Here is a 27,482-nt window from a genome sequence, read left to right as displayed (position 1 = left end):
GACTATGACGAAACTTTTTCACCAGTTGCAATACTAAAATCCGTCTGGATCATCCTAGCGTTTGCTGCACATTACGATTATGAAATATGGCAGATGGATGTCAAAAACGCCTTCCGAAATGGAATTTTGGAAGAAATTGTGTATATGACACAACCAGAAGGTTTTGTCGATGCAGGCAACGCTGGAAAGGTTTGCAAGCTGAAGAAGTCCATTTATGGACTGAAGCAAGCAAGCAGAAGTTGGAATCTGTGATTTGATGAAGCCATTAGCAAGTTTGGTTTTATCAAGATTCCAGATGAATCTTGTGTATACAAGAAGGTCAGTGGGAGTGATATTGCATTCCTAGTCCTGTATGTTGATGACATACTTCTCATTGGAAACAGCACAAAATTACTGGAGTCCGTAAAGGGCTGGTTGGGAAAGTGTTTTTTAATGAAGGACTTAGGAGAGGCACAGTATATATTGGGCATCAAGATCTACAGGGATAGATCTAAGAGGATGATTGGATTGAGCCAGAGTACTTACATTGATAAGGTACTGGCTCGATTCAACATGGAGAATGCCAAGAGAGGGCATTTACCCATGTCCCATGGCATAACTCACAGCAAGAAACAGTGTCCACAAACACCTGTTGAGCGAGAAAGAATGAATCAGATCCCATATGCTTCGCTGATCGGATCCATCATGTATGCCATGATATGTACAAGGCCAGATGTATCGTATGCCCTGAGTGCAACGAGCCGATACCAATCGAACCCATGAGAGGCGCATTGGAATACGGCCAAGAATATCCTAAAGTACCTGAAAAGGAACAAGGATAAATTCCTTGTGTATGGAGGCCACAAAGAACTGGTTGTTGAAGGTTACACCGACGCTAGCTTCCAGACTGACAGAGACGACTTCAAGTCACAGTCAGGGTACATATTTTTCCTAAATAGAGGAGCGTTTAGCTTGAAGAGTGCCAAGCAGAGCACCACTACAAACTCTACAACTGAAGCCGAGTACTTGGCCGCTTCAGAAGCTGCCAAGGAAGTTGTTTGGATTCGCAAGTTCATCAGCGAACTTGGTGTTGTACCCTCAATCAAAGGGCCGATAGACCTCTATTGTGATAACAATGGAGCTATCGCTCAGGCTAGGGAGCCGAGAGAACACCAGAAGGTCAAACACGTGCAAAGGCGATTTCACATGATAAGGGAATGGAAATCCGAAGGTGAAATCAGAATTTGTAAGATTGGCACAGATGATAATGTGGCCGGTCCTTTGACTAAACCGCTGCCTTAGGTGAAACACAACAAGCACATTGAGGCAATGGGAATCAAGCATGTTGGAGACTGGCTTTGAAATTCTCTGTACATGTGTTTTAATTAAATACGATGTTTAATGTAAGACACTATAATGAAACCATTCATTTATGGAGTAATTAATTTTGTGCAAAATTATCATTCACTCCATTGCTATTTAATTGTGGTTTAGAATTAAATAATATGTCCATTCGATTTACGGAAATATTCAAAACAGGGTATCAAGACCATGTCTTGGATAAAGAAACACCTGTTAAGTGAACATTGAATATTTAAATCGAAAATTGTCCCTAACCGAGGTCATCTAACAGATGGACGATTGATGACCGCCATAGATTAGTGTGTAGTATGATTTACAGCACCGTTTCTTGTGCTGCTAGGACGTGACAGTCATAAATCATTTGCACAGGTACAGTTTGGAACTGTACTAGATAAGACCTATGAGAGTACTTTAAGAAATTCAAAATTGTCATAAGTACATTTCTCATTAAAATTATCGAAACCTGTTTCCTCCGACCATGAGTATTGTGAAGTTTTCTTGTTTGAGTACTAGACTCTTTGATGTTTCCTAACGTCTTCCGTAATTGGGGATCATAACGGGAACACTCGGGAGACTAAGTCCTCTTAGTAAAAGGAACTTACAATGCAAGACTGGAATTGTCCCCCTATTAACAATAGGGAAAATGTTTTGTTGTGAAAATGCATGGTCGTGCTCAGATGGATTTTAGAAATCATCTGCTTATTGACAGTCGAACTCATAGATCGAGAAACACTTCTGAACGTAATAAGGATGACGATGAATCTTACCTTATAGTTCACGAAGAAACATTAAGAGACATAGGAAATGGGCTATACACTGTATGCACACTTGTCCGGAAGGACAAGTGGGAGATTGAAAGGAATGGTGTCCTTCCAACAAGTGTAATCTTCCGATAGAGGGTTCAGAATTATTACAGAGTTAATACTTCAGTAAGATCAAGTGATCGAAATGCCTAGGTGGAGGCCGCTTCCGATCAGTAATATCGAGGTACAATTGATATTACAGCTTAATCTTAACTGAACCCTTCGGGTCGAACCCAATCGAATCACCGATCCGAGACGACGAATTAATCTGAAAGGATGTAATGAGTCGACAGAGTTTTACGAATACAGACGTCGGATATCGAGCCTAGGGCGTCGAGACCGAGCGTCGCAAAATCACAAAGCGACAAGCATGAACATAGTCTAGCACCACACTGGCCTAGCCATGTGGATGCTAGGCTAGTTCGAGCTAGCAAGCACCTAGCATGGCTAGGCGCAAGCCTAAGCACACTAGGTGTGCTAGGCGCACCATCGCAGCCTTAGCATCATGCCTAGGCGCTATTGCAACCCTAGCATGATGCCTAGGCACTATCGCTGCCCATCACAAGCACCAGGTGCACCATCGCTGACACTAGGTGCTGGCGTGCGTGCGTGCATAGCATGGCAGCACCATCACTAGCACCAAGTACTAGCACGGGTGCTTGCCTCGCATCACAGCAAGCTGGGCGCGTGCGAGTGCCCTGGCACCATCGCAGGCCTCGCACCACGCACAGCACCATCACCACGCCAAGGGCTTGCGTACGTGCGTGTGCTTGTGCCTAGGGCTATCGAACCATCACACGCAGCCTAGGCACCATCGCAGGCATGGCGCCACGCACACCACCATCGCAATGCCAGGGGCTTGCGTGTGTGTGCGTGTGTGCCTCGCAGCCTCGCACAGCAGCATTCCAGGCAATGCCCTGTGCGTGTGCGTGTACGAGTGCCAGTGCGTGCTGGCTAGTAAGCAGCAGCAGCGATGATGCGTGGGGCTGGTGCGTGTGTGCGTGCGATGGGGATGCTGGGATGCTAGGCAGCAGCACTACGCAACAGCTAGCCTGGTTGTGCGTGTGCATGTGCGTATGTGTGCAATAGCCAGGCAGCAGCGCCCAACACAAGGTGTGGCTCGCTAGCAGCACGCAAGTGCTGGGCTGGGTGATGCGTGCCAGCTGGACAGACTGGGCTGGCTGGCCAGCAAGGCAAGTTGCCAGCACAGCATGCTTGAGGCGGTTTGAGGGAGTGGGGACCAAAGAGCTTGGAGCATGCCTTGGGGAGCAAGGCAATGGTCCCCCCAAGGTTCATGGTCCTCACCTAACCCTCTCTCTCCTTTTGACACCTGTTGCATTGTGATTGAATTAATTATTAATTTATTTTGGAAATAAATTAATTATCAAAATTATTCATTCTCCCACATTGGTTGGGAAATAAAGTTCAAGGGTGCATTTCCCTATAAATACCAAAGGCATGGTATTGGGAAAGACACAACCTTGAGTGGAATTAAAAAGGCAACTCTTGTAATTAGAGTAAACCTTCGATTCGTAAAACTCATAGTTTTGTTTGTCCGGGTCTTGACTAACCTTCAAGACTTGGGACGCTCGGGTCGGGTCGAGGGTACGATCCGTCGGAGATCTCGTAGTTTCGGGATTTTGAAGTAAGAGCTCTTCGGGAGCGAAGCACGCAACAAAGGTATAATTCTTGTTCTTAGTGTTGCTTGATTAAGTTTATTATGCTTTTTAATTCTTTAAATAAGGGGCGGGTCTTGGGGGGTTTCTTTCCGCGTAGTGTCGGGTCACTACGAAACCCTACAGACACATGGCTGTATAAAAGTGTCAAGTGATGTTAAATTCGAGTTATCTTGTGTGTATTTCACCTTCGAATGGTTAGAGATATCCGTGTGATTCAATCCATACGGAAATCATGGGATATGATCATCGTTAAGTGTGTTATACTAAGTGTCAATTCAATCCGTAGGGACATTGACATTTAAGCATGAGATGAAGCTTAATTGATCGAAGTAGAGAAGGTTTTAAAGGAACACTCTAAATGGGGGAGGATTGTTGAGTTATTTAGAGTGTTGAAGTGGAGAGCTCGCTCCACTTGTTAGCGCGCTCGTGAAAGGCAGGCGCGACCCGCTCCGAAAGCGCGACAAAATCGCGCTGAGTTTCTGGAAAATCTTTCCCGCTCCTCCGGTTGGCACGCCCACGCCACAGTTTGGCGCGACCCGCGCCTAGGGCGCGACAAAATCGCCCCAGGTTTTTGGAAAAATTGGAAATTTGGCAAAATGGGGAGGAGCGCCCGCGCACGAAGGTGGCGCGCCTGCGCTTCTATGGTGGAGCGCCCGCGCCTCTTCGTGCGCGCCCGCGCCTTCTCCCTCCTCTACGGTTTTGCGGTTATTTCCTTTATATTGTATCGAGGCTTTTGTTTTTCGATACACAGAAAATTATCTTCCTCTCTGAAATTCTTCCCTCTCTACACCATTATTGAAGAAACTTGCAATCTCTTCATTAATCCTCTATCATTTAAGTTAATTTATTGACAATTTGATCATCTTTCTACACATTTAAGTGCTTAAAGTGTAGAGTTCGTCTATTGTATCTCAAAGCGTATTTCTAATTCAACCCAAGCACCGTTGTGGGGGAAATTAACGCTTTAGGAAAGTGTTCTCAAGCCTTAGACGAGTATAAAGTATCAAAGACTCACGTGGTCCATGGTATTCTCATGTTCTTGGATGTTCATTTGGCTTGGAGTGAGGCACGTATAGTTTTTCATACTTGTAGTTTAGTTTGATACTCTGTAATTTTTGCTTTCTAAACTTGTTGGTGTTTGGTTGTTGTTGTAATTGGTATTATATTACATTGTAATTTCAGATTTCTCAGATTCTTAAGATTAGAATTTGTTCTTTATTAGCATATTTCTTAACATAGTTCCAGTTGCACAATGGTAGTCAGCGTTTGACTTTGGCCTAATTTCAAAATCACCCGGCTATTAGTGGTAGAAAAGTAGGAACAATCCTCTTTGATAGTCGGCCTTGTGGCGCCACCTAGGTGGTTAGACGCTAGGTTAGTTTAACGATTTACCAAGTTTTGAAGGAAATAGGCCGTCTGTATAGGTTCTAGAGAATGGCGGGACGCTTGTTTTGATGGGATCCGACTGTATCGGCTACAGACGTTCCCTTATTAGGTCTAGATGAAATAGTAGTGGACGGTCGCCTGTTTTTAAGAATAGGCAGTCCTTTCATACTTTTGGTTCCATTCTAGGGAGGGCGACTGGTTATCCAGTCACCACCTCTTTTGTTCGAGTAGTAGGAGGGTCAAGCAGCGGAGGCCGCTTGACCTCCTTTATCGCCAAGTTTTGCTTGGCTATTAACCCAAATTATGCCAAAATGTTTCGGCAGTTTACTAGGCATTGATGTTTGGTAGAGACAGGCCGCTTGTTCATGTGGACGTGGCGTCTGGTCTGTACAACTGCGCATGTGTTGGTGGATCTAGTTAGAATAGTGGCCAAATACCCTTGTTTGCCAGAAAACAAATGTTCTTGTACCTTTTAGGTTCCAAACTAGACTGGGTGACTATGAGTCTCCCTCGGGGCTACTCAGTCTCCGTCACTGATTTGAGTAGTAGAGGTACCAGGCGACGTAGACCGACTGCCCTCTTGATTCGCCAAGTTTTTCTTGGCTATTAACTCAAAAGGTACCGTTTTCATTTATCCCAAGTAATGACAGGCGGTCATCCTACTCAGATGTGAACTGGCTACCACTTGTTAGGTTAGTGGTAGAGTTATCTTTGTCTCAAGTGTAAACGGCTATGGGGTTGTCCTTGGGGACAGTCATTCGGGTCCGTTTGTTTATAGTTTATAGAGCATTATTCCACCTAAAAGGGAGCTGCTCTCTGCGACGAATCTCATCTGGAGGGATGTCACCGAATGCCTACTATGATGTTGGGATAGGTCGTATTAGTTTAATTTGAAGGTAAGATCAGTCGGCTTGGTCCTGGGCTGATCATCCGGCCATAGGCCTTGTTTAGTTCATGGTGAACGTAGGTGCTAAGATACCTTAGGCTTAAAGTATAGGAGAGTAGCCGTCTGTTTTGGGTTCAGACGACCCTCTTCTATAGAGAGTAGTCAACTGTATGTTCAGACGACATGCCCCTCTAATGGAGAGTAGAATACAAAGTGGAGAGTAGCCGACTGCAAATGTACAGGCGACATGCCCCTCTGATGATAAGAGTAAAATACACATTGGAGAGTAGCCGACTGCAAATGTACAGGCAGCATGCCCCTCTGATGAAAGTACAAAGTATTGAAATAATTGCAAGTTTTATTAATGACTCTTGTTCAATCACATTATTCAGAAGTAATACTTCTTCAAATTATCTACATTCCATGTTCTAGGTAGAGGCCGGCCGTCTGGTGTTTCCAGCCGATAGGTGCCGTCTCTGACCTCTTCATAGATCCCGTAGGGTCCTTCCTAGTTGGGAGTTAGCTTTCCCAACTCATTAGCCCTACCGACTGCTTCCATTTTTCGTAGTACAAAGTCCCTCACTTTAAGTGGACACTTGTGTACTCTCTTGTTATAAGCTCTTGTCATTCTCGGATGGTAGATCTCATGGCGTAGGGCTGCGTTGCCTCTACGCTTAGGGAGTGAGTCCAATGCTAGGCGCATGGATTCCCAGTTGGCCTCCTCGTCATACAACATGACACGAAGAGTCGGCTCATAATGCTCAATGGGTAGAACAGCTTCTGCCCCATAAGTCAAGAGGAATGGGGTTTCCCCAGTCGCCCCTTTTTCAGTCGTCCTTATGGCCCAGAGAACATGTGGTAGTTCTTCTACCCATAGGCCACCTTCTTTTTCAATCTTTTTCTTGATACCATCGGAGATGATCTTGTTGAAGGATTCTACCTGGCTGTTTGCTTGGGGTCGACCGACTAAAGCAAAGTTGTACGAAACTCCTTGATCCCCCAGCCAATTCTTGAGAACAGGCGTCTCGAACTGAGGACCATTATCAAAGACCATAGACATAGGCACCCCAAATCGTGTAATGACGTTTCTCCAGATGAATGAGATAACGTCCTTGGTCTTGATGCCTTTGACAGCCTCGGCCTCTACCCATTTGGTAAAGTAGTCGACCGCTACCAAGATATACCTCCGTCCGCCTGTTGCAGGTGTGTACGGACCCTGGACATCCATGCCCCACTTGGCAAATGGTAGGGGGCTATATACGGCCGTCAGATCAGTGGCCGGACGATGGATTAGCTTGCCAAACCTTTGACACTTGTCACATTTTTTCACTATTTTCATGGCATCCGCTTCTAGGGTAGGCTAGAAGTAACCCTGCCGCTTGGCTCTCCGAGCCAGGGACCTACCACCTATATGAGAGGCACGGAATCCCGAGTGTAAGTCTTCAAAGACCTCTCGCCCCTTTTCTGGGGTGACACATTTGAAGAGGGTTGGAGATAGCCTTTTTTTGAAGAGTTCCCCTTTATGCATTTCAAAGATGCCCGCCCGTTTCTTTAGTAGGACTGCCTTTGAGTGAGTATCCGACAGGGTGCCGTCTGTTAGGTATGCCCGGATGTCATCCATCCAAGTTGTGCTTCTGTCTAGGATCCCAACAGGGTCCTCCTCGATGCTTCTTTTATCCATCACTTCCCAGAAAACCGTCCTAGGTGTGTCACAGGAGGCTGATGATGCCAGTTAAGAGAGGGCGTCCGCCTGGTTATTCTCATACCTGGGCACTTGATTTAGGTGAAACTCTTCAAGTGTCCCGGCCTCCTGCTTTATCGCCTGTAGGTACTTGATCATGGTCGGATGTGTGGCTTCATAGTCACCATGGTATTGGCTTACAATCAGTTGCGGAGTCAGAACAGGCGGCTATCTTCCTTGCCCCGGCCGCCTTACACATGCGGATGCCAGCCAATAGGGCTTCATATTCCGCCTCATTGTTGGAGGCTTGAAACTTAAACCGTAGTGCATACTCGTACCTGTCCCCTTCAGGATACTGACATATGACGCCTGCACCACAACCGTTCATTGTGGAGCTCCCGTCCACATAGACTTTCCAGGCCTGGTTAATTCTACTATGAAGTCAGCGAATGCTTGCCCCTTCACTGCTTTCCTTGGCTCAAAAGTGATCTCTAGACTTTGGATCTCGATGGCCCATTTGATCATTCGGCCTGACGACTCCATGGTTATCAGTGGCCGCTTGATTGGTTGGTCGGTGTAGACCACAACCGGATGTGCTAGAAAGTAAGGCTTCAATTTGTTAACTTCCATGAAGAGGGCAAGGCCAAACTTCTCAACCATAAGGTACCGTAATTCGGCGTTCTTCAGGTGGTGACTGATGAAGTAGATCAGGAGCTGGCAGCCGTCCCTTTCAGCAAGAAGGACGGCACTAATAGCATGGTCAGAGACCGCTAAATACATGTATAGCACTTCCCTGGGCAGAGGGCTGACCAGCCTTGGCAAGGAGTGCAAGTGTTGTTTCAATCTTTAGAAGGCCGCCTTTGCATCCGGCCCCCATTCAAACATGGTCTTCTTCTTGATAGCTTAAAAAAAGTAGAGACACTTGTCACCCGACCGGCTGAGGAATCTCCCCAATGCCGCCAGGCAACCCGTAAGCTTTTGAACTTTACAGACAGTGCGGGGGGACTACATGTCTATGACCGCCTGTACCTTCTCGGGGTCAGCCTCTATCCCCCTTTGATTGATTAGAAATCCGAGGAACTTCCCAGACTCAACACCAAAAACACATTTCTTAGGATTGAGCATGACTTGGTGCCACCTGAGTGTGGTGAATGTTTCTCGGAGGTTAGCTAAGGGGTTCGTCTGGAGTTTAGATTTAACAATCATATCATCTATGTATGCCTCCAAATTCCTTCCAATCTGGTTGAAGAAGACCGTATTTATCATTCTTTGGAAGGTTGCAGGCGCATTCTTTTGTCCGAACGGCATGACAGTATAGCAAAATAACCCCTAATCTGTGACGAAGGCCGTCTTCTCTTGGTCTTTCTTCCACAAGGGTATCTGATGGAAGCCTGAGTAGGCGTCCATAAAGCTCATCAAGGCATGGCCGGCTGTAGAGTCGACCAGATTGTCGATCTTTGGGAGCGGGTAACTGTCCTTGGGACATGCCTTGTTCAAGTCTGTGTAATCTACACACATGCGCCAGGTCCCATTCGACTTCTTTACAAGTACAACATTCGCAACCCAGTCTGGGAAGTAACACTGTCGAATGAATCCTGCGTCCAGCAATTTCTTAACCTCGGCGGCTGCCACCTGGCTTCGTTCTTCGCCATGGTTCCTCTTCTTTTGCCTGACCGGCTTCTTTTTGGGATCCACAGCGAGTTTATGTACGGCCAGAACCGAGCTTATGCCTGGCATCTCATGAACTTCAAAGGTAAATATATCTTTGAATTCCCTTAACAGTTAGTGCAGGTCAGCACCAAGTTCAGCAAAAGCAATCGTCCCGACCTTAACAGTTCGCTCAGGGCGAGAGTCGTCCAGGACGATGTCTGCGTGCTCACCAGTCGGCTGAGGGCGAAATTCATCTGACCGCTCCTCGGATAGTGATTGCTATTGTTTTTCTTTGCTCTCGACCTCCAGATGGGTGGTCTTTCTCTTCTTACCGACTACTGTTGGGGCAGGCGCGGCTTCCTTGATTTGCACAAGGTCCGTAGTCTCTCAACTGAGGCTGGATGCCGCCACAGTGGGTTTCATATCAGTGAGATAACACTCCCTGGCTATCTTCTGGTCTCCCCTCAAGGAGCCGACTGTTCCATCATCTCTCTCAAACTTGAGAAGCATAAGAGAGGGAATGATGACAGCTTTCAAATTATTCAGGGTGGGTCGTTCTAAGATCATGTTATAGGCCAACAGTTCGTCGACCACCAAGAACCGAACCACCATGTGACGCCCTCCCCTTTCTCGCCTAGGCAGATAGGCAGATCCACCCGTCCAACTGGGTGCACGACCCCTCCTCCAAATCTATTAAGGGATGGGAGACCGGGTGCATGCTCTCGGGCTTATACTTGAGCTTTGTCAAGCACTTGTGACTGATGAGATCAGATGAGCTCCCAGTGTCAATAAGAATCCGACCACCTCTCTGGTTGTCCACCTTGCATTCAATTACTATGGGGTCGTCATGCAGCCCCCTGACTTTTCCCAATTATTACTCAGTAATGACAACTTAGAGAACGAGCTCTTGGAGGCCTGTCCCTGATCGACTGAGTTTATCTCCAGCCGCCTGATGTTGTCCTTGTTGCCCCAGATAGTAGGACCTCCTTCTGCGAAGCCGCCTGCTATAGTATAGATTTGTGCTTCGTCAGTGTCCGAACTATCAGCAGGTGTCGACCTCTTCTTGCCCGCCTGTTTCTATTTGGGTTGTTGGTTACCCTTTGATTTCTTGATATAGGAATTGAGGTCCCCTTTGTCTTCCAGGCGGTCTAGAAGGCGCTTGAGGCTGATGCACTCATTGGTGTCGTGACCAATGTCCTCATGGTAATAGCAATATTTATCTTTTTCCAATTGTTTACAGAACTCTTCATGGCAGTCGGCTTCTCAATTGAGATCTGGTCCTTGATTTCCTTGAGGATGGCATAGCTATCCTTGTTAAACTTATACTTGGGGGAGTATGGTTTGAATTCCTTCTTCTTCTTCTTCTAGGACGGCTGTTCAGTGGAGTCAGCCACCCAGACTTCTTTCCTTTTTCTTTCTTCTTTATTAGCCGACTGCTTTGGCCGGCTCTCTCTTTTGTCGTAGTTCTTGTGGTCCGACTGCTTTCCAACATTGCAGAGGTCGGTCGCCTGAATATAGGCGTCCGCCTCCATCATTGCTTCTTGGAGGGTGGTCACCCTCTTTCTGACGAGGTCGAATTTGAAGTTCGACCCGTCCTTCAGACCTTTGAAAAAGTCCGTGTAAGCTACTTCATCAGGTAGTCCCTGTATCTGAATTCTCATCAGATTGAACCTCTTGATGTAGGAGCGCAGTCCTTCCTTCTCTCCCTGCTGTATGGCCCCCAAGTCAAGGGTGGTCTTCTTAGCAGGGATGTTCATTGAAAAATTTGACGTGAACAGGTAAGCGAGGGTCTTGAAATTATTAATACACCCGGTCGGCAAGTTGCCGAACCATTGCTAGGCAATGCCCTTCAATGTGGCCGGGAAACACTTACACCATGTGGCGTCATCCAACCCTTGGAGGTACATAAGGTTGGTGTACCCCATCAAATGGTCTTCGTCAGGGTTGGGAGTGCCGTCATAGGCCCCTACCAACACATTCTTTACTTTGGCCGGCTGGGCGCCCTTTGTTATTTCCTTGGAGAAAGCGGATGGTTGTTCTCCTAGCTTGAGCAGCCGAAGCTGCCAATCCAAGGGCTGGACATTCCTTGCCACCTGTCCTCCAAAGGGAGTAGGCTGCATGAAATATTGAGATTGCGGAACATATGGCTGGGGAGGCACATACGGAACCGCATGATGCTTCTGGGAACTAGAACGAGAGGAGGTGCCGCCCGTCTGGCTCTCATAGTTTGATTTTGAATATCTCATGGAGGTATTGTGTAGACTGTCTTGAAAATCAGACGTGGAGGCCGACTCTGACAGTCGGTCATTCTTCTTCTGCTCGAGCAGCATTCGAGCATCGGAGTATGTTTTCTTGGACCCGTCCGGCTGAATATGACGGATGGGCTTCCTCTTCCCTGGTGAGGGGAAGCGGTACTTAGTTAGGTCGATCACTGGCGCCTCCCTTTCCCTAGGCCTAGGGTAAGGAGTCGCCTCCTGATCCTTTATAGGCTTCTTCCTCCCAGATTGGGAGGGTCTTCTGACCGACTGTTCCTTTGGTGGAACCGACGCCCTTTTGTTGATAAGTTCCTGGATCTCCCCTTTGAAACTATTCATGAAGGTCATGAGTTCGTTTCTGGTGATGGGGGCAGATCCCTTGGCCGCCTGTTGATGATCAAGCGGCGGACCGGCTGGTTTACTGGATTCAGCCGGGCAGTCCTCCCGTTCCCTCCTTTTAGTGGGACGGGTGCGTCGAGCTTTGAGGGACCCGTCAGGGGCCGTGCGAGTCTCGACCTCAGTTTCATTGTCTGTATCCTGGTCTGAGTTGACCTGGGGGTCGTCCATGGGACGCTTCTCACTTAGAATCGGTACAGACTGTGATGCCATCTCGAAAGTACTCTCCCCACAGACGGCGCCAAAATGTTTCGGGGTTTTTTTATGTCCTGCGGGAGAGTTACAATTCCGGGACAAGATCCGTGCGCCTGTACCTGCAAAACAACGGAAACTCCGGTTGGTGGGAGCTTCGCCTCCGACGATCAAGTTAGAACGTGTTTAGGAGTAAAAGGTGCGGAATGTAAAGGTGATCTGGTTCCTCCTAGGAGGGGAGTGATCAGACTAGTTGCAGTGGGCAACCTTGGAAGGTGTGCAATTAATGCTAAGTAAGGTCTAACAATAAGTATGCACGTGGGGTAATCTCTAGATTAGTTCCGTTAAAAACTATTTAATGGAGGCTAATTATCTGTTTATATAGCCTCGAAGTACATGCCCAATATTAGGTTAAATGGTAAACCGATTGGGCTTGCCTAAGGATTCGAGCCTTGTTGGCCGTTTTCAAGGTTGGCAATCCATGTGCCACGTGGCATGTCTTGGTTGGTCCATGTTGGACCTCTTGGAGTATGACACGTGGCAGGTGCTGATTGGTCCACGTGGCAGGGAAAAATCCCCTAAACATTATGTGTTTAAGGTGTCTTTGACACCGAGGTAGATTAAAAGGGGTTCAACTATTAAATTTATATGGACACTTATTATTCAAGAATTAAATTAGTATGTTTGATTGCTTGAATGAATTATAATGTTTGATTGTGCTATGGTTTGAGAGACATCACCAAGTCTAATAATATGTAAACAACGTAAAGTGAAAGAGATTACACACCAACACTTTATATTTGACCATAACTTCTACTGGGAGTACAAGATGCTGTATTTTCCTTTTTATTTATTTTATGCGCAGGACGTCTAGTCGCTTCATATGAAATTTGCCTACCCGGTTAGCTCCCGGTGTAGTTTACCTCAATTTATTTGAGGCAGGGATTTGGTTGTAAACCCGTTCGATATGTAATCAAAATTAAATGAACATTTGTCTTTGTCTAGTTAAGTGTTGAGTGTCTTGTATGCTTGTTTACAAGTGCAACTTGGTAAGTTGTGTGTTGATAGGATGAAAGCATGTTAGTGTGTTTTATTACGCTTATGTATTCAGCATTGCTAATTGTGTGTTTGTATATTTGTTTGGCCTTGTCTTTACCTTGGCCCTACGACGACCCATTTCTAATGGCGAGTAGTGGGGACGAGTAGAGAGAAGCTTTACAGGTGGTGAAGCATATTCATGATGGGCTTGAGTGAAGAGCGAATCATGCTTAGTTCTCATAGGAATATGATGTGTTTTATTTTCTTTGAATATTATTTATTATTCTGTCCATGAGACTAACGCAAAGGTTTTTTTATATTGTTTGGTTTTGAGGGTCTACAATGGTTCCAAGTTGTAGGTTGACTTTGTTTGACTTAGTTTGACTTTTACTTTCGTTTGGTTTGACTTTTAATTTGAAGTTGACTTGTTTTTAAATGGTTTTAAAGATAGTCTTTCGCTGTGTGTGTCTTTGATATTTGCCTTAGCCGTTTTCACGGTGGCTGGAATGTCTTAGATTTTCCTATTTCGTATTTAAAAAGGGAAACATAGGTATTTTAAAGGAAAGGAATTTCTAGGGTGTTATAGCTAGGGGCAATGCGGCGCTTAGACACGAAATTTATCGTCTAAGGATGACGAGGGCATATAATTGTAAAGTGTCTAAGCGGCTTCTTAAGATTGGAGACTTGGTCTTAAGGAAGATGGAAGCAGTAGACCGGGCCAATGAGGATGGCAAGTTAACCCCAAACTAGGAAGGGCCTTACCGGATCAGTGAAGAAGTCTGATATGGTACATACCGTCTCGAAGCCTTAGATGGTTGTCCTATTCCTCGTACGTGGAATACGGACAATCTGAAAAAATATTATGTATAAATTTTTTGTACTTAGCCAAAAGTTGTATATACAACTAGGTCTAAATGGCCGAGTAATGTAATTAAAGCCGTACGGCCAAAAAAAATGTAATTTTGACGATATTAATGAAAAAGTCAAACATTGTTATTTTTGCCATTTACTTTGTACGTTTACTTATTGGTGAGCAGAAATGTCGCCTAAAATCAGAAACGGGGGTGGCTTGCAACATAGCAGCTCGGCCCCTGACAAGGGCAGAGATGAAAAATCAACGCCACCTAAAAAGAGAAACGAAGTTGCTTGCTACATAGCAGCCCGTCCTCTAAAAGGGGCATGATCAAATGGCCGAGTCAAACGCCTAGCAAGGGCATCTCCCAGCCAGGCAACTCGGCCCTAGAACGGTCGGACGGATGAAAACCCGAAAATTGCCTAAAGTATTTTTACCCAAAAGGCAAGGGAATACCTAGGCGTCCGAGCCTAATAAACACTTAGAAATAATAAGTTGAGATAATACTTGAAATTTCATGAGTGTGTCTGAGAGATAGTATTAAAGCATAACTCAGCACAAGCCAATAAAGCGGCCGACTAACTGAAAATGATTTGGCATTCACCTAGTCCAAGGGCAATCATTATTATGATTTGATTAACTTACTAGTCGTCATACCTTTTAAGGTATAAAATCTACTAAGTTAATCAAACCTTCTTGAGTATGGACTAGGAGAAATGCCGAATAAAGGGTAATAGCATTCATATGCAAAAACAGAAAAATAAGGCATGAAAAATTGCTCAAAAATGCTAAGTATGAATAAAAGAAGAAAGCTTCATAAATTAAAGCCGTTCAAAACAGACGGCAAAAATAAAAAGAGAGTATATTACAAGACCGCTCAAAACAGGCGGCCAGAGATAAGATTGTTCGAAAACAAGGAAATAAAACTAAAGTACAGAAAGCTTTAGAAACAGCAGCTGGAGGACCTGAGCTCTTCATTCAGTCGGCTTATCATCTTTGGCAGGCTCCTCCTCGACCAGCTTCCCATCGGCGGTCACAGCTTCGGCGGGCACCTCCTCGGGCGGCTTCTCCTAGCCGGTCGGCTTCTGCTCCTCCTCATCATCATCTTCCTCGACTTCAGAGTCAAAGGAAGTCTCAACAAGCTTGGGAGGGGGCTTGCCGACAGCCTCGACCTCCTCCTTGAGGCAGACGTAGTTGAGGCGCTTAGTGAAGCGCTCCTCATAGTAGGTCGTCGTGCTCTCTTCGACCATCAGGGAGAAGGCCTCGCAGAAGCGGCTCTTCAGCTTTTTCTCGGCTCTATGCTTTATACGGATGACCTCCATGGGATCTTTTGGTCGAGGGGCCTTTAACTGCTCAGACAAGTCCGCAATGGACTTGTTCAAGCGCTCAACCGCAAGTTTGAGAGATTCTACTTGATCCAGGGCCGTCTGAAGAGCTTCCTGGGACGAGGTCAACTCATTCTTCAATTTCTCGAAGGCTTCAAATCCCTCCTTCCACTGAGAGGCATTTGCAATCGCCTCGTTCCGCTCCAGCTGAAGTGCCTGCCTGGCTAGCTGCTCTCGTTGGAGTGCATCACCAATCTTGAAGATGTCCTCAGTTTTCCGAGTCGACTTCTCGGAGAGAGCCTTAAGGGCCCTTTCATAATGGATCTTCTGCAGGGCCAGGGTACCGGTGTTCTCGTCTTGTAGCCGGTTGATGGTGGCCTAGGCCGCCTTGATCTTCTCATTCTCCTTATCCTTCCAATCCAAGAAGGCACTAAGCCTAAGGAAGATCTTCATTCGGACAGAAACAAGTCAGCAAAAGCAAACTAAGAAAATAGTCTAAGTATGAAACCAAAAATAAGCCAAGTGATATTAAGATACGCTACCTCGGCGCTGCAGTTAATCATTAGGCCAAGGAAGCCCTCATTAATGTCGCAAAATTTATCCCGCTGCTCCTTAGGGATGGCCCGCTGCATGGCCTCCCTAATATCTTTCCGGTCAGCGCCTGTGAGCGACTGACCGGGTAGCTTCATGTGCATCTCCTCGGCAATGTCTGCACAAAGTAAGGAATAGTGTTAGAGTGAACGAGCAAGTTCATAAAGACACAAGTAAAAGTTGTACGAAGGTTGAATGAAGGAGGGGGCATTGGTTCATCCCCTTCCTCTTGTGTGCGGCCGCGTTGTTCTCCAGCCGACTGAGAAGCAGCTTTCTGCCACTAATATTTATCTACTACCTCGATATTCGGAGTCGAGGCTGAGTTTCCGATCATTTTTGCCGAAGACGACTTACCCCCATCGTCCGCATGGACGGACTCATCGTGAACCGCCTCAGTTTGCGGATCCATGGGCTTGGAGACCCCAATATGTGACAACTGGGGTGGCTCTCCTTCAGATTGCTTTGAAGCAGTCTGCGGCATGACCTTGGCCGCCTTGGTGGAAGACTTAGCCCTTGAGGTTGTTGCCTTCCTGGCTTTGGACGATTGGCCGTCCCTGGAAGGAGAAGTCGGCTGCTTTCTCTTCGACCAGGGAGTAGGAGTGGCCGCCTGAAAGAAACAGGATAAAGTCAGATGAAATGAACAAGTGTCCGAGTAAAGTTGAGAAGGAACACCTTCCTAACCAATCAACTCGGCAAACATAGACAAAATACAGCGTCCGAGTGAAATCGGATAGGATGTCTTTTCTAACACATTAACTCGGCATAAAAACAATTTGAATTACGTCCGAGTAAAATGGGGAAGGACTCTTCCTCCAACACATTAGCTCGACATAAATATATATATATATATATATATATATATATATATATATATATATATATATATATATATATATATATATATATATATATATATATATACCGCACTAAGTCCAGCTCGGACATGTCAACCTCCCCCTTTTGCTCAGGATCCAGCATTCCAAGAGCTACGTCTGAGGAAGAAAAAAGAGGAAAAAATGTTAGAATATTTTTATGTTACAAATAGCATTCGAACGACTAAGTCACAAGGTTCCACCTTGGGGGTAGTTCTAGTATAGGCCACAGGCCAACATGAAAACTAGGTTCCTAAGCCATGCAGTAAGAGGAATCTAATTGAGTGGCACGGCCACTGTCTTTCCATCCCTGACTACCTTTCTGACATCGAAGTAGTCCAATTGGAAGTAGTGCAATTGGTGCATGAAGTCAAGGTGGAAGGGCGGCTTGCTGGGTCTATGCTGCCCGCGGCCGAGCTAAATTGGATTGGCATTGAATCGATTCATCCGCAAGTTAAACTCTTCATCCTTTATCTTTATGCGGTAGAATCGGTTCTTCCAGTCTCACCACTTGGACGGCCCATCCATCACCGCCATATAATCTTTCTTGGTGCTAAAATAAACTAGTCGTCCGTGCCAACATCCAGGCGGACCATGGAATGAATCTCACAAAAAACTGGGACGTCCAGCTTGAAGCCTTGCTAAAGGCACGTCACCAGATAGCCAAAAATGTTTACCCAGCTGTTTGGCACCAGCTGGAAAATAGCAATGTTTTACTCGTCTAGGAGCTCCTGGACGAACGGATGAAGAAGGAAGCGAAGGCCCATTTTCAAAGCAGCGCGATAGACGTTGAAGCATTTTCTCTGCTGCCTCTTTCTCTCCCAGGTGGCCATTGAGTAAGAGCGAGTGGGTGCTACCATTTTGTAGCCTTCTCCCAGGTGGAGGAACTTCTTATACTCCTCAAACTTTAAGTGCAGGAAGGTCAAGGCAGTATCGCCAACTGTACAGGCATACGGGTCCATGAAATTATCAGCGTTTGGTTCCTCGGCCGCCTGATTGGCGTCCGAGTTCTCAACCTCTCCTTTAGCATCTTGAGGAGCGGCCCTAAATTTAGAGGACAACACTGTTTCCAACTCAGCAGCCTCGGCCGAGCTCCCTCCCCCAGAGCCCTGGCCGCCTTCATTAACTATGATGCCTTCAGGCACCAAGGGCCTTTTGCCCTTATCTTTCTTTCCCCCAGCGTCCACCTGGTTTCTAGAAGGAGGACCGCTGCGAGGAGGCAGGTCAGCCGGTTTTGCACTATGGATGCCAGTTTTAGGCTTGGCCGACCTGGTAGTTTGGATTGGGGGTTGTTGCGGATTTTAGGCAGACTCCCTAGCTTCCGCCTAAAAAGAGGAAGGATGCCTTTCAGAAGATGGCAGCTCGGACGGCATCAAGACCAAGCTGGAGAATTATGAGAAGAGTGGTCCCGGATTTTGCCCAGACGTTTCCCTGGTAGAAGAAGTACCTTGCCGATTTTGGCTCTCTTTAAAGGAGGTGGTCACTTCGACCACGGAGCATTTACTACCACTAGTAGTGGTCGTATTTGTGTCCCCCACGTCCGTGTTACTCGGATCGTAGGGGACTTAAGGGTCTACCCTACTACTATCTGGGTTCTTGGCGGCCTCTTTTTCGTACGTCTGTCTCGTACATGCCATGTCCGACTGCAGGGACAGAGAAGAATAGGTGGGGGTAAGTTGGTACGCACTAGAAATGGACCCACTCCATAGGAGGAGGACTCATCCCCGTCCACTCTATACTCCTCAATCCCAGTCGAACAATCGGCCTCATGAGGAGAAGCGGACGAAGCCGAGTGTTGTGCCAGTTCGTGTTTATAAAAATAAAACAAGTAAAAGAAAAAATGAAGAAGTAAAGAAGAGCAGGCGGTTAACTCTGTACGTGTAGAAAACTTTGAAAGTCTTTGAAGATCTTGAGGGTTGACCGGAAAACTCAAAAATCTGACCGGCAAACTCAAGGATCGGAACACGGTGGAGCTCTCGAAGATTTGGGAGGAAAATAACTCTCTCTCTCTAAAAATCTCTAACTTCTCTCTAGAATACTCAAGTTTCCAAAGTATCAAAATGAAGTCAAACAACTTCTATTTATAGACCAAATTTATGAGGGCAAAATGTAAAATCATCTTTCCCGCCCAAAAGTTCAAACGGTAACTTTTGAAAAAAGTTAACCTAGAAGCTGAACGGTTAAAATACCGCTCCGTCATATAAGACAGGAAAAGGTACTGACACACTGACGGTGCGTCAACATAGACGGCCAGGTCAGTGGAATTCGAACCGCCATTCCGCTAAATATGGATAACAGGTGTCCCGCTTAAAGTTAGCCGGCACAACCCGTTTGTCCGATTTTAAGACTCAAAGTCCATTAAGTGAAATCAGGCGGACTGAACAAGGCAGACAGCCCGAAGGAGAAATCCCTCTGATAGACGGACGACAACGTCCGTCTTCCACCAATGATAATGCTCCATCAGCCCGACACTCGGACAACACCGAATGAGTAAAAGATCAGAGGAGGCGGCCCGTATGGTACGAGTCACCCCCTCTGAGGGGCAAATGTTTAGGGTAAAAAATACCCCAACATGTTGCGACACTAAAAAGGCGACACATGTCCCTATAGGAAGATGACACGTGTCAAGCATAAAGAGCACCTGAAATGAGAGAAAAGGGCCTCCTTACATCAGGAGGTCCAAATCCTGAGAAAGCCGCAAAACGGGCCCCATATGGTTACGTGCCTTCACATGATTGCGCCGCCAATCAGAGCACGCCATCCTAGGTTATCAAGCCCTAGAGAGCACAGTTTCCCACCTTATAAATACCCTAAACATTTATGATGAGAGGGGTGCATTAAGATATATCATTCTAAGAGCACTAAAAGCTCTAACTTCTCTCTACTTTCTCTCTCTACATTTATTCCGTTTCCAGTCACTAACTTGATCGTCGGAGGCGAATATTCCGTCAAACGAAATATTCGTTATTTTGCAGGTGTCTGCGTTCATCCGGTCGTATTCGAGACCAGTATCCTAAGGGATTCCAAAAAGCCCCGAAACGACAATAATATACCAATCTCATAGAGAAAATAAATTTAAAAATCAAATTCATGAAAAAAATAAAACAAAAGTATAAAATAATAACACAAAATAAAATAAACGAAAAATAAATAAATTGAAATTGATTAAAGGAAAAAAAAAAAAAGCTTGTTCCGTTAATAATTGATGAAATGATGGGTAAATATTTGAATGCAATTTTGGGATTAATGGACAAAAAATATACTGTAGATGATTGTGATTGGTGAGAGTAGTAGGAAGTAAAGAGGGAAGAGTACGTGTCAGACTTTTAATTCGGAAATGGAATTGGTTTCCTAGGTAAAATTTAAAGAAATTCAATCATACTCATTATGCAATTTGTTGGGTTTTTTTACACGTTTTTAACCTTATATTGAATTGAGATCTCACACTTCAAGCTTTTATTGTACTCCATTGCACTTTTTTTTTTCCAAATGTACCGGGGGCCAAGCCCATGTACGGCCCCTTCTATAATCTGCCCTTCAGCAGGTTGTTCCTTCCCCACATTATTCCTATGATATGGCCGCTTTTAATGATGTTGAACCTAATTGTGCTCTCAATTGTTGTCAACCCTCACTAATATTATCAAACTCAATTCAACCAATTATTTTATCTTGAAAACTTCAACTTTGTACTATGCTTGTGGGATATGTGTTTTCAACTTTGTACTACGCTTGGGGGATATGGCCTTTTTACGTTTCTTGATGGATCTCACCCTCCTCCATCCACAAACATTGTTACCGACACATACAACCTATATACTCTTTCCGTTCCTGAAAGTTCGACTGTGTCTTCAATGAACAATTTTGACTATGAATAACTCCGGCTGTGTATAAGAGAAAATTGTAAAAAGTTGATATATAGATTATTTACAATAAGCGGAATCTAATAAGATCTCACATGCTAATTTATTTATATTGTATAGCTCATAAAATTTAAATATGGTCAAAGTTATTTTATTTTGACCACATGAATAGTAAGTGAGTCGAACTTTCACTACCGGGTGTATATATACATATATATGTATATATATATACACACACACACACATATATATATATATATGTATATATATACACATATATATGTATATATATACATATATGTTATATATATATGTATATACATGTATATATATATATATATACAATATATATATATATGTATATATATATATATGTATTATCTACAAAATCTTCTATATTATTTTAATTTACACATGAACATTTAAGTCAAGATTATATATTTGATTAAATATTAAATGTAGATTATCACTCAAATATACTAATCTGTATAAATTATCTTATTCAAAAAATATAATACGGAGTACTACGCCTCCACTTTGTTAAGTGTAATGTTACTTTTATGCGGTTTCCAATGCATTATTTTGACCATTTATTTATTTATTTATATAATTGTGGATTAATTTAAATTATACAAAGTTGATATATTGAAAAGTTATAACAATACTAATCTAATAAGATTAAACTTGATAATAATGTGCTTTCTAGCTTATATATAAACAATTAGACGTGGTCAAAATTTTAAAACTTTGACCTTGTGAATTATAAATAGGTAAATATGTAAATTATGTTTCCTAAAAAAAAATGTAAATTGTGAATCAATTATAATGACTTTGCTAATTTTCTACTATATGATTTTAGGTACATCATACATAAATAAATAAATTATATATACTATATATAATTCAAAAAATTTAAAAAATTATATATACTATATATAATTCAAAATTTTCTTCAAAAAAAGAAATATATAATTCAGTTTTTGCTATAATATTTTGTTATAAAACTCCTAAACTCAAAACCTCTAAATTATTATAACAAGTTTTTAAACTTTTGCTCCACCCTAATCAAACCATTTATTCGACAACTAAAGTCACAACACACTCATGCATAATATCTACAAATTGTAAAAAAAAGTTGATATATACAAGTATATATTAGATGTGGGTATTGTTTGTTTGTACTGAACTGGTATGTGGGTATTGTTTGTAAGCTCGTTACTTCGTTCATTGGGTGAATATGGGGATACTATTATACTTTGTACTATGTATCTATTATACTTTGTACTATATATGGGGATACTATTGTACTTTGTACTATGTATCTATTGTTTGTTGAGTATCCATAAGATTTATTTATTTATTTATCTAATATAAATTTGCATGATAAACATAAATTAATTTATCTATTACGTGTACCACCCTATAAGATAAACTATAATTCTCTTTTTTTTAATAAGAGTTCGGCACTAACTTTTACTCCATTCGTCCCATTATAACTGACACATAAGAATTTTTCCACTATTTATAATATTAACTTTGACCTTAGTGTTTTTTTTTATTTAAATAAATGTAATAAATTCATATTTATTATGAAATAAGTTGTTAAATGGAGATTAATATAAATAAATGTAATAAATTCACATTTTATTATGAAATAAGCTGTTAAATAGAGATAAATATAAGGTTTCACGATTAAAATTTTTATAATTTTTATTGATATTTAATTATATAAAAATTAGGTCAAATTATTGCATCGACATATATGCAAAATTTGATTGTGTCAGTTATTGGACAGAGGGAGTATATGTGTGTGGCCAACCACCATAGGGTTACTCAGTTAGTATTATAGGGGTTACTCAATTAATAATATAGGGCTTACTTATTAGTAAGTGTTATGATGGTTACTTTATCAGTGTTGTACGGGTTATTTAATTTGTTATTTAAGATTTACTCAATAAGTATAATAAGGGGCTACTCTAATTTGTTAGTATAACAGGGGTTAATTTATCGGTGTCATAGGGGTTACCCTGTTTTTTATTACAAGCAGTCACACGATGTACCAGTCGGATAGAATACGCGTTGTAGGTTTTGTATATGTCATCATGGGTGAAATACAAGAATAATATGATTTTTTTTTTCTTTTTGTTATTTTCTTTTTGTTATTTTACTTCTCTTATATATGTGTATATATATTTTTTTTCACTATTATATATGTGCCATAAAAATATCAAATGATTACATATAATAATAATAATAATAATAATAATAATAATAATAATAATAATAATAATAATAAAAAAGACAGTTAATCAAATAATTAAGGGCAAACCTAAGCATCCTTCTAAGGTCATTTACAGCTAGAGGTTACAATTTTTGAAAAGACAATTATACTAAGCATTAACATTAGTGCCTTTGCAGATTTTTAGACGGGAAATTTTTGGATGGAAGCTGCAATATGTGTCTGGTGATGAGGTTGATTCATCATGTAAAAAGGTAGTAGGTGATGGGGCAAGATAATCTCATAATTTTTATCCTCCACAAGTGAATGAAAAATATGAGAAATAATGTTTATATACATAATAAAAATATCAAATGTTTATAAAAAGATGTGACTTTATTCATGCTATATGAGAATATCAAAAGTCCTATTTTTAATTTAGAAGTTTTTCACGTTAAATTTTAAGTATTTTTAGAGGACATAGAGAAAAAAGATATGACATTATTTGTGATAGGTATACGAAATACAATATTATTATATATACAATGATCATGTTGTTATTGTAATAGTAAATTTTTTAAAACATATTGAATTCACAAAGTTTCATATGTGGTTGGCTACACCGTGTGGTCGAGAATACTTGGTTGGGGGTTACTCGATCGGTCAGGAGTTACTTGGTCAAGGGTTACTCGATCGGTCAAGGGTCACTCAGTCAGTCTGGGTTACTCGGTGATCAGGGGTTGCTTATGTTTTGATGTGTGTCTGTCGGCCACATAGAAAAAGTGCTTTATTGAGTTAGTGGACAAAGTTTAATCATTTTTAAAATGAAGTGGCCAATGACTCAAGTAGAAATGAGAAAAAAAAAAATATATGACTTAATGTAGGTATTGATTATCAGTTCATTGAGTTGCATTATATTTTAAAACTTAACATTCAATTTAAGAATAAAAAAGTTGTATTAAAGTAGTATATCATTATTTTGAGAGTAAAATGCATAATTAAGACATCAATGTAAGTAAATTCATTATTACTCATTAAATCGTCTTATCTTAATATTTGTGAAATGAATATAAGTATTAAGATTTGTAAGTCGTGCGTTGCATGGGTGCTATGCTAGTATTTATCTATAATAACTAATACTAAAGTAACAATCGTTGACGTCATTCTATTTTAAAATTAGACATATGTCATATTGTCATTAAAAATTTTCCCTCTAAAAGTATAAATGATGTCATTATTTTGTGAATTTTTTTTTATTTTATTAAAATTCTTGTTAGCTGCATTATTATTAGTATCAAATTCTGAAAAACAATCTATTCTCTTTAACAACAATAATTTAATTTTTCTTCCTTGGGTACCCTTTTCATCATTCAATTTTTCTATGAGCTCTAATTTTTTTTTTTTCTTATATTTGATGTTTTATTTGTTTTGGGAACATTTTTATTTTTAATTTTGGTATGAACAAATAAATAAATTTAGAAAACTTTATTTGAGCAAATCGTACATTACAGTAGACTAATCTAGTATCATAATAATAAGGGGCTTCCAACAATGATTTGGTGGGATAATCAATTACGTTATGGTATCAATAAGCTTGTGACGACACATCACACAAAAGGCTAACTTTCTAAATAAAAACAGTTTAAAAAAAAATGTGTTCACAGTTATTCAAAACAAAGTAAATTTAGAAAATTTTATCCTATTCTTGTAACAATGTTATCTAAAATATCCTATCCACATCTAATATTAGTTAGATTTCTGAATTTAAATTGCCTGTGACAATTGATCATTTCACGCCATTTCCCATTCCCAAAACATGGATAGCCAAAAATCAATTCTCATTACCCTATTCATCATCATTGTAACAGTAAATTCAAAAAATATTGTACATGTCAATGCCGTAGGTTCACCTTCGGCAAATCCTAACAGTTTATCATGTATGGATCTTATGATGAATAATATGGCTAGTTGTATTTCATTTATAAGCAAAGGTGGTACCGATTCGAAACCCGACCCAAGTTGTTGTTCGGGTTTGAAAGTTGTATTAGGCACCAATGCTGAATGTTTGTGTGAAGCTTTGAAGAGTGGTGGAAGTTTAGGAATTCAAATTGATTTTGGACGTGCTGCATCTCTTCCTTCTGCTTGTAATGTCAATGCTCCTCCCATTAGCAAATGTAACGGTAAGTTCTATTGTTTTTCATTTTATAACTTTATCAAAAAAAATTGTCTAATTATTAATAAAATCAATACTAATAAAATTTTGTCTAATTATGAATAAATCTATACTAACATATTAAACTATATAAATTCATGATACGGTGATGCCATTGTGATGTCTAATTATTAAATTCCATGTGTATGTCATGCAGATTTTGTTGGTTATATTAGGGATAATACCTAAGACTTTAGATTGAATTTTATCTATATTATTCTTTCTAGATATGTGATACTCAATCTATAAAAAAAAAAAAATTAATAATACAATATTAAATTTTCATTCGTGATATCCTCAATGAAATATGCATATATATTGCTAAAATAATAATTAAGAAATAAATCAAGGGATGGAATAGAGATACTATGAGAGCATAATTTGTATTTGAAATCTTTCTTGGCTAATTAACAATATTTTCTCCAAAGCATGGTAACAAAATCTTTATTATGTTTTCCTACTTGTATTTTATTGATAAAATAATGTTAAATTTTAATTTCATGTTTTATGTGTTAATTCTAGGACCACCTAGTTCCTCTTCATCACCACCTAGTGAGCAACAAGACCCTAACAAGCACAACGCGACTACACCAAGGGCACAACCTACACCACCACCCGCCACACCAACAACGGCACCATCACCTTCGCCACCCATAAAATCATCGAAAATGGGGCCATCGTCTTCGCCATCCGCCTCATCAACACTAGGGCCATCATCTCCACCACCCACCACACCAAAAATGGGGTCACCACCTTCACCACCCGCCTCATCGACAACAGGGCCATCTCCATCATCTTCATCACTAGCACCCTCAAAAATACCACCAATTGGGTCATCGTCACCTTTGCCACAAACACCTATTGCAACAACAATGGTGCCATTGCCTTCGCCAGCAAGCGACGACACATCAACAACTACAAGCCCGCCACATTCATCTTCATCATCATCGGTATCCATTATCATCCCTTATGTCATGATTTTCGTGCAATATATTTCTCTACTTCTTTGCATAGGAATGTAATAATAAGCTTGTACCAAGTGCAAGATTATATCTCAATTTAGGCTTTCGTGTTTTGTGGCTTTATCACTCACGTGAGTGTTGGGGAATGTATATGGGAATTACCTTATTGTATAGTATGACATACTATAATAAAAGTTGTTATTTTTATTTGAGAAGATTCTAATTCAATTATAACTTTTAGTTCCAATTTGGATGACATGAAATATTACCTTATAACACACCTTATATTTGTATAATTTTGATAGCCACAACGAAATACATTCAAACAAGGCTCAATGATGGATATGACCACCAACCTTTTTTCTAGCTACTTCATGTGTTTCACACAAATATTGGTCCATGTTGACTTTTACACTCGATCTTCACAAAAAGAAAAATTTATCATGTAGGTTATTGTTAAATTAATCTCAATTTATACTTTTAACTTTCAAGATTTCAAATATTAGTATGTTACAATTGTATTATTGTATATTGATAATCAACATATTAATGGTCAAATTCATACATTGGTTTGTCATGTGGGATATTGTTATATATATTACTCTCTCTGTTCCTTATAGTTCATCCCATATTGATAATCAACATATTAATAGTGTTTGTATAATTATACTCTTTAAAATGTTTAAAATAATGGTGTTGCAAATCTTCAAACCAATCAGAAACTATGGAAATAAAAATTGCTGCAATTAATAGAAAATGAAGCTGAGGGAGTGTAAGTCTAGACAAAATAATGTTCCCTATATTTCCAATTAGATGCAATAGGTTAACTCTTTCAATATCTTGACCGTAAATTTTTATAGAACATACTATAATAAATGTTAGTTTGTAAAATGTTTATTGATTTATCTCAAAATATATTTTCAATAAAACCTTATTTGGTTGACATCATAAAATGGGGGAATTGAGAATTCATGGAAATTGGTAAGGTGGTTAGTTATTTGTAGGGGTGTAAAGCCGAGCTGAATACTACCTTGTCATGTTCAAGTTTATTAATTTAAGCGTGTCCAGGCACAATACCGAGCTTTCAAGCGAGCTCAAAAATATGTTCAAGCTCAGCTCATATAGTACACTATATGTTTGCGAACGGTCCGTGAACGGCTAGTTTATTAAACGAGTTGATAAATGAGTGTTTAATGAACGAGCTTTATAATAAACGAGCTTTGTAATTTTGATATTTGAAAATCTCAAAATTAGCATAATAATTAAAAGTATAAACTTAAGA

At 41.4% G+C, this 27,482-nt stretch overlaps 1 protein-coding gene across 1 annotated transcript; it reads left to right on the top strand.

Annotated features, from left to right (window-relative positions):
- The first annotated feature begins 24,801 nt into the window (after positions 1-24,801).
- On the top strand, positions 24,802-26,462 carry LOC110696762 (non-specific lipid-transfer protein-like protein At5g64080). The gene is made up of 2 exons (XM_021874109.1): positions 24,802-25,206; positions 25,761-26,462. Exons 1-2 carry the CDS (start codon positions 24,843-24,845, stop codon positions 26,258-26,260), a joined length of 864 nt encoding a protein of 287 aa, XP_021729801.1. The 5' UTR covers positions 24,802-24,842; the 3' UTR covers positions 26,261-26,462.
- The last annotated feature ends 1,020 nt before the right edge of the window (positions 26,463-27,482 follow it).

Source organism: Chenopodium quinoa, unplaced genomic scaffold (assembly GCF_001683475.1).
Source record: "Chenopodium quinoa cultivar QQ74 unplaced genomic scaffold, ASM168347v1, whole genome shotgun sequence".
Lineage (NCBI taxonomy): Eukaryota > Viridiplantae > Streptophyta > Magnoliopsida > Caryophyllales > Amaranthaceae > Chenopodium > Chenopodium quinoa.
This window is presented reverse-complemented; position numbering and strand designations above follow the sequence as displayed.

Bases quoted from the DNA above. Each gene is read 5' to 3' on its own strand.
- LOC110696762 (XM_021874109.1), top strand. From the start codon at position 24,843: ATGGATAGCCAAAAATCAATTCTCATTACCCTATTCATCATCATTGTA. The intron at 25,207-25,760 runs GTAAGTTCTATT...TGTTAATTCTAG, and splicing joins TCCCATTAGCAAATGTAACG to GACCACCTAGTTCCTCTTCA.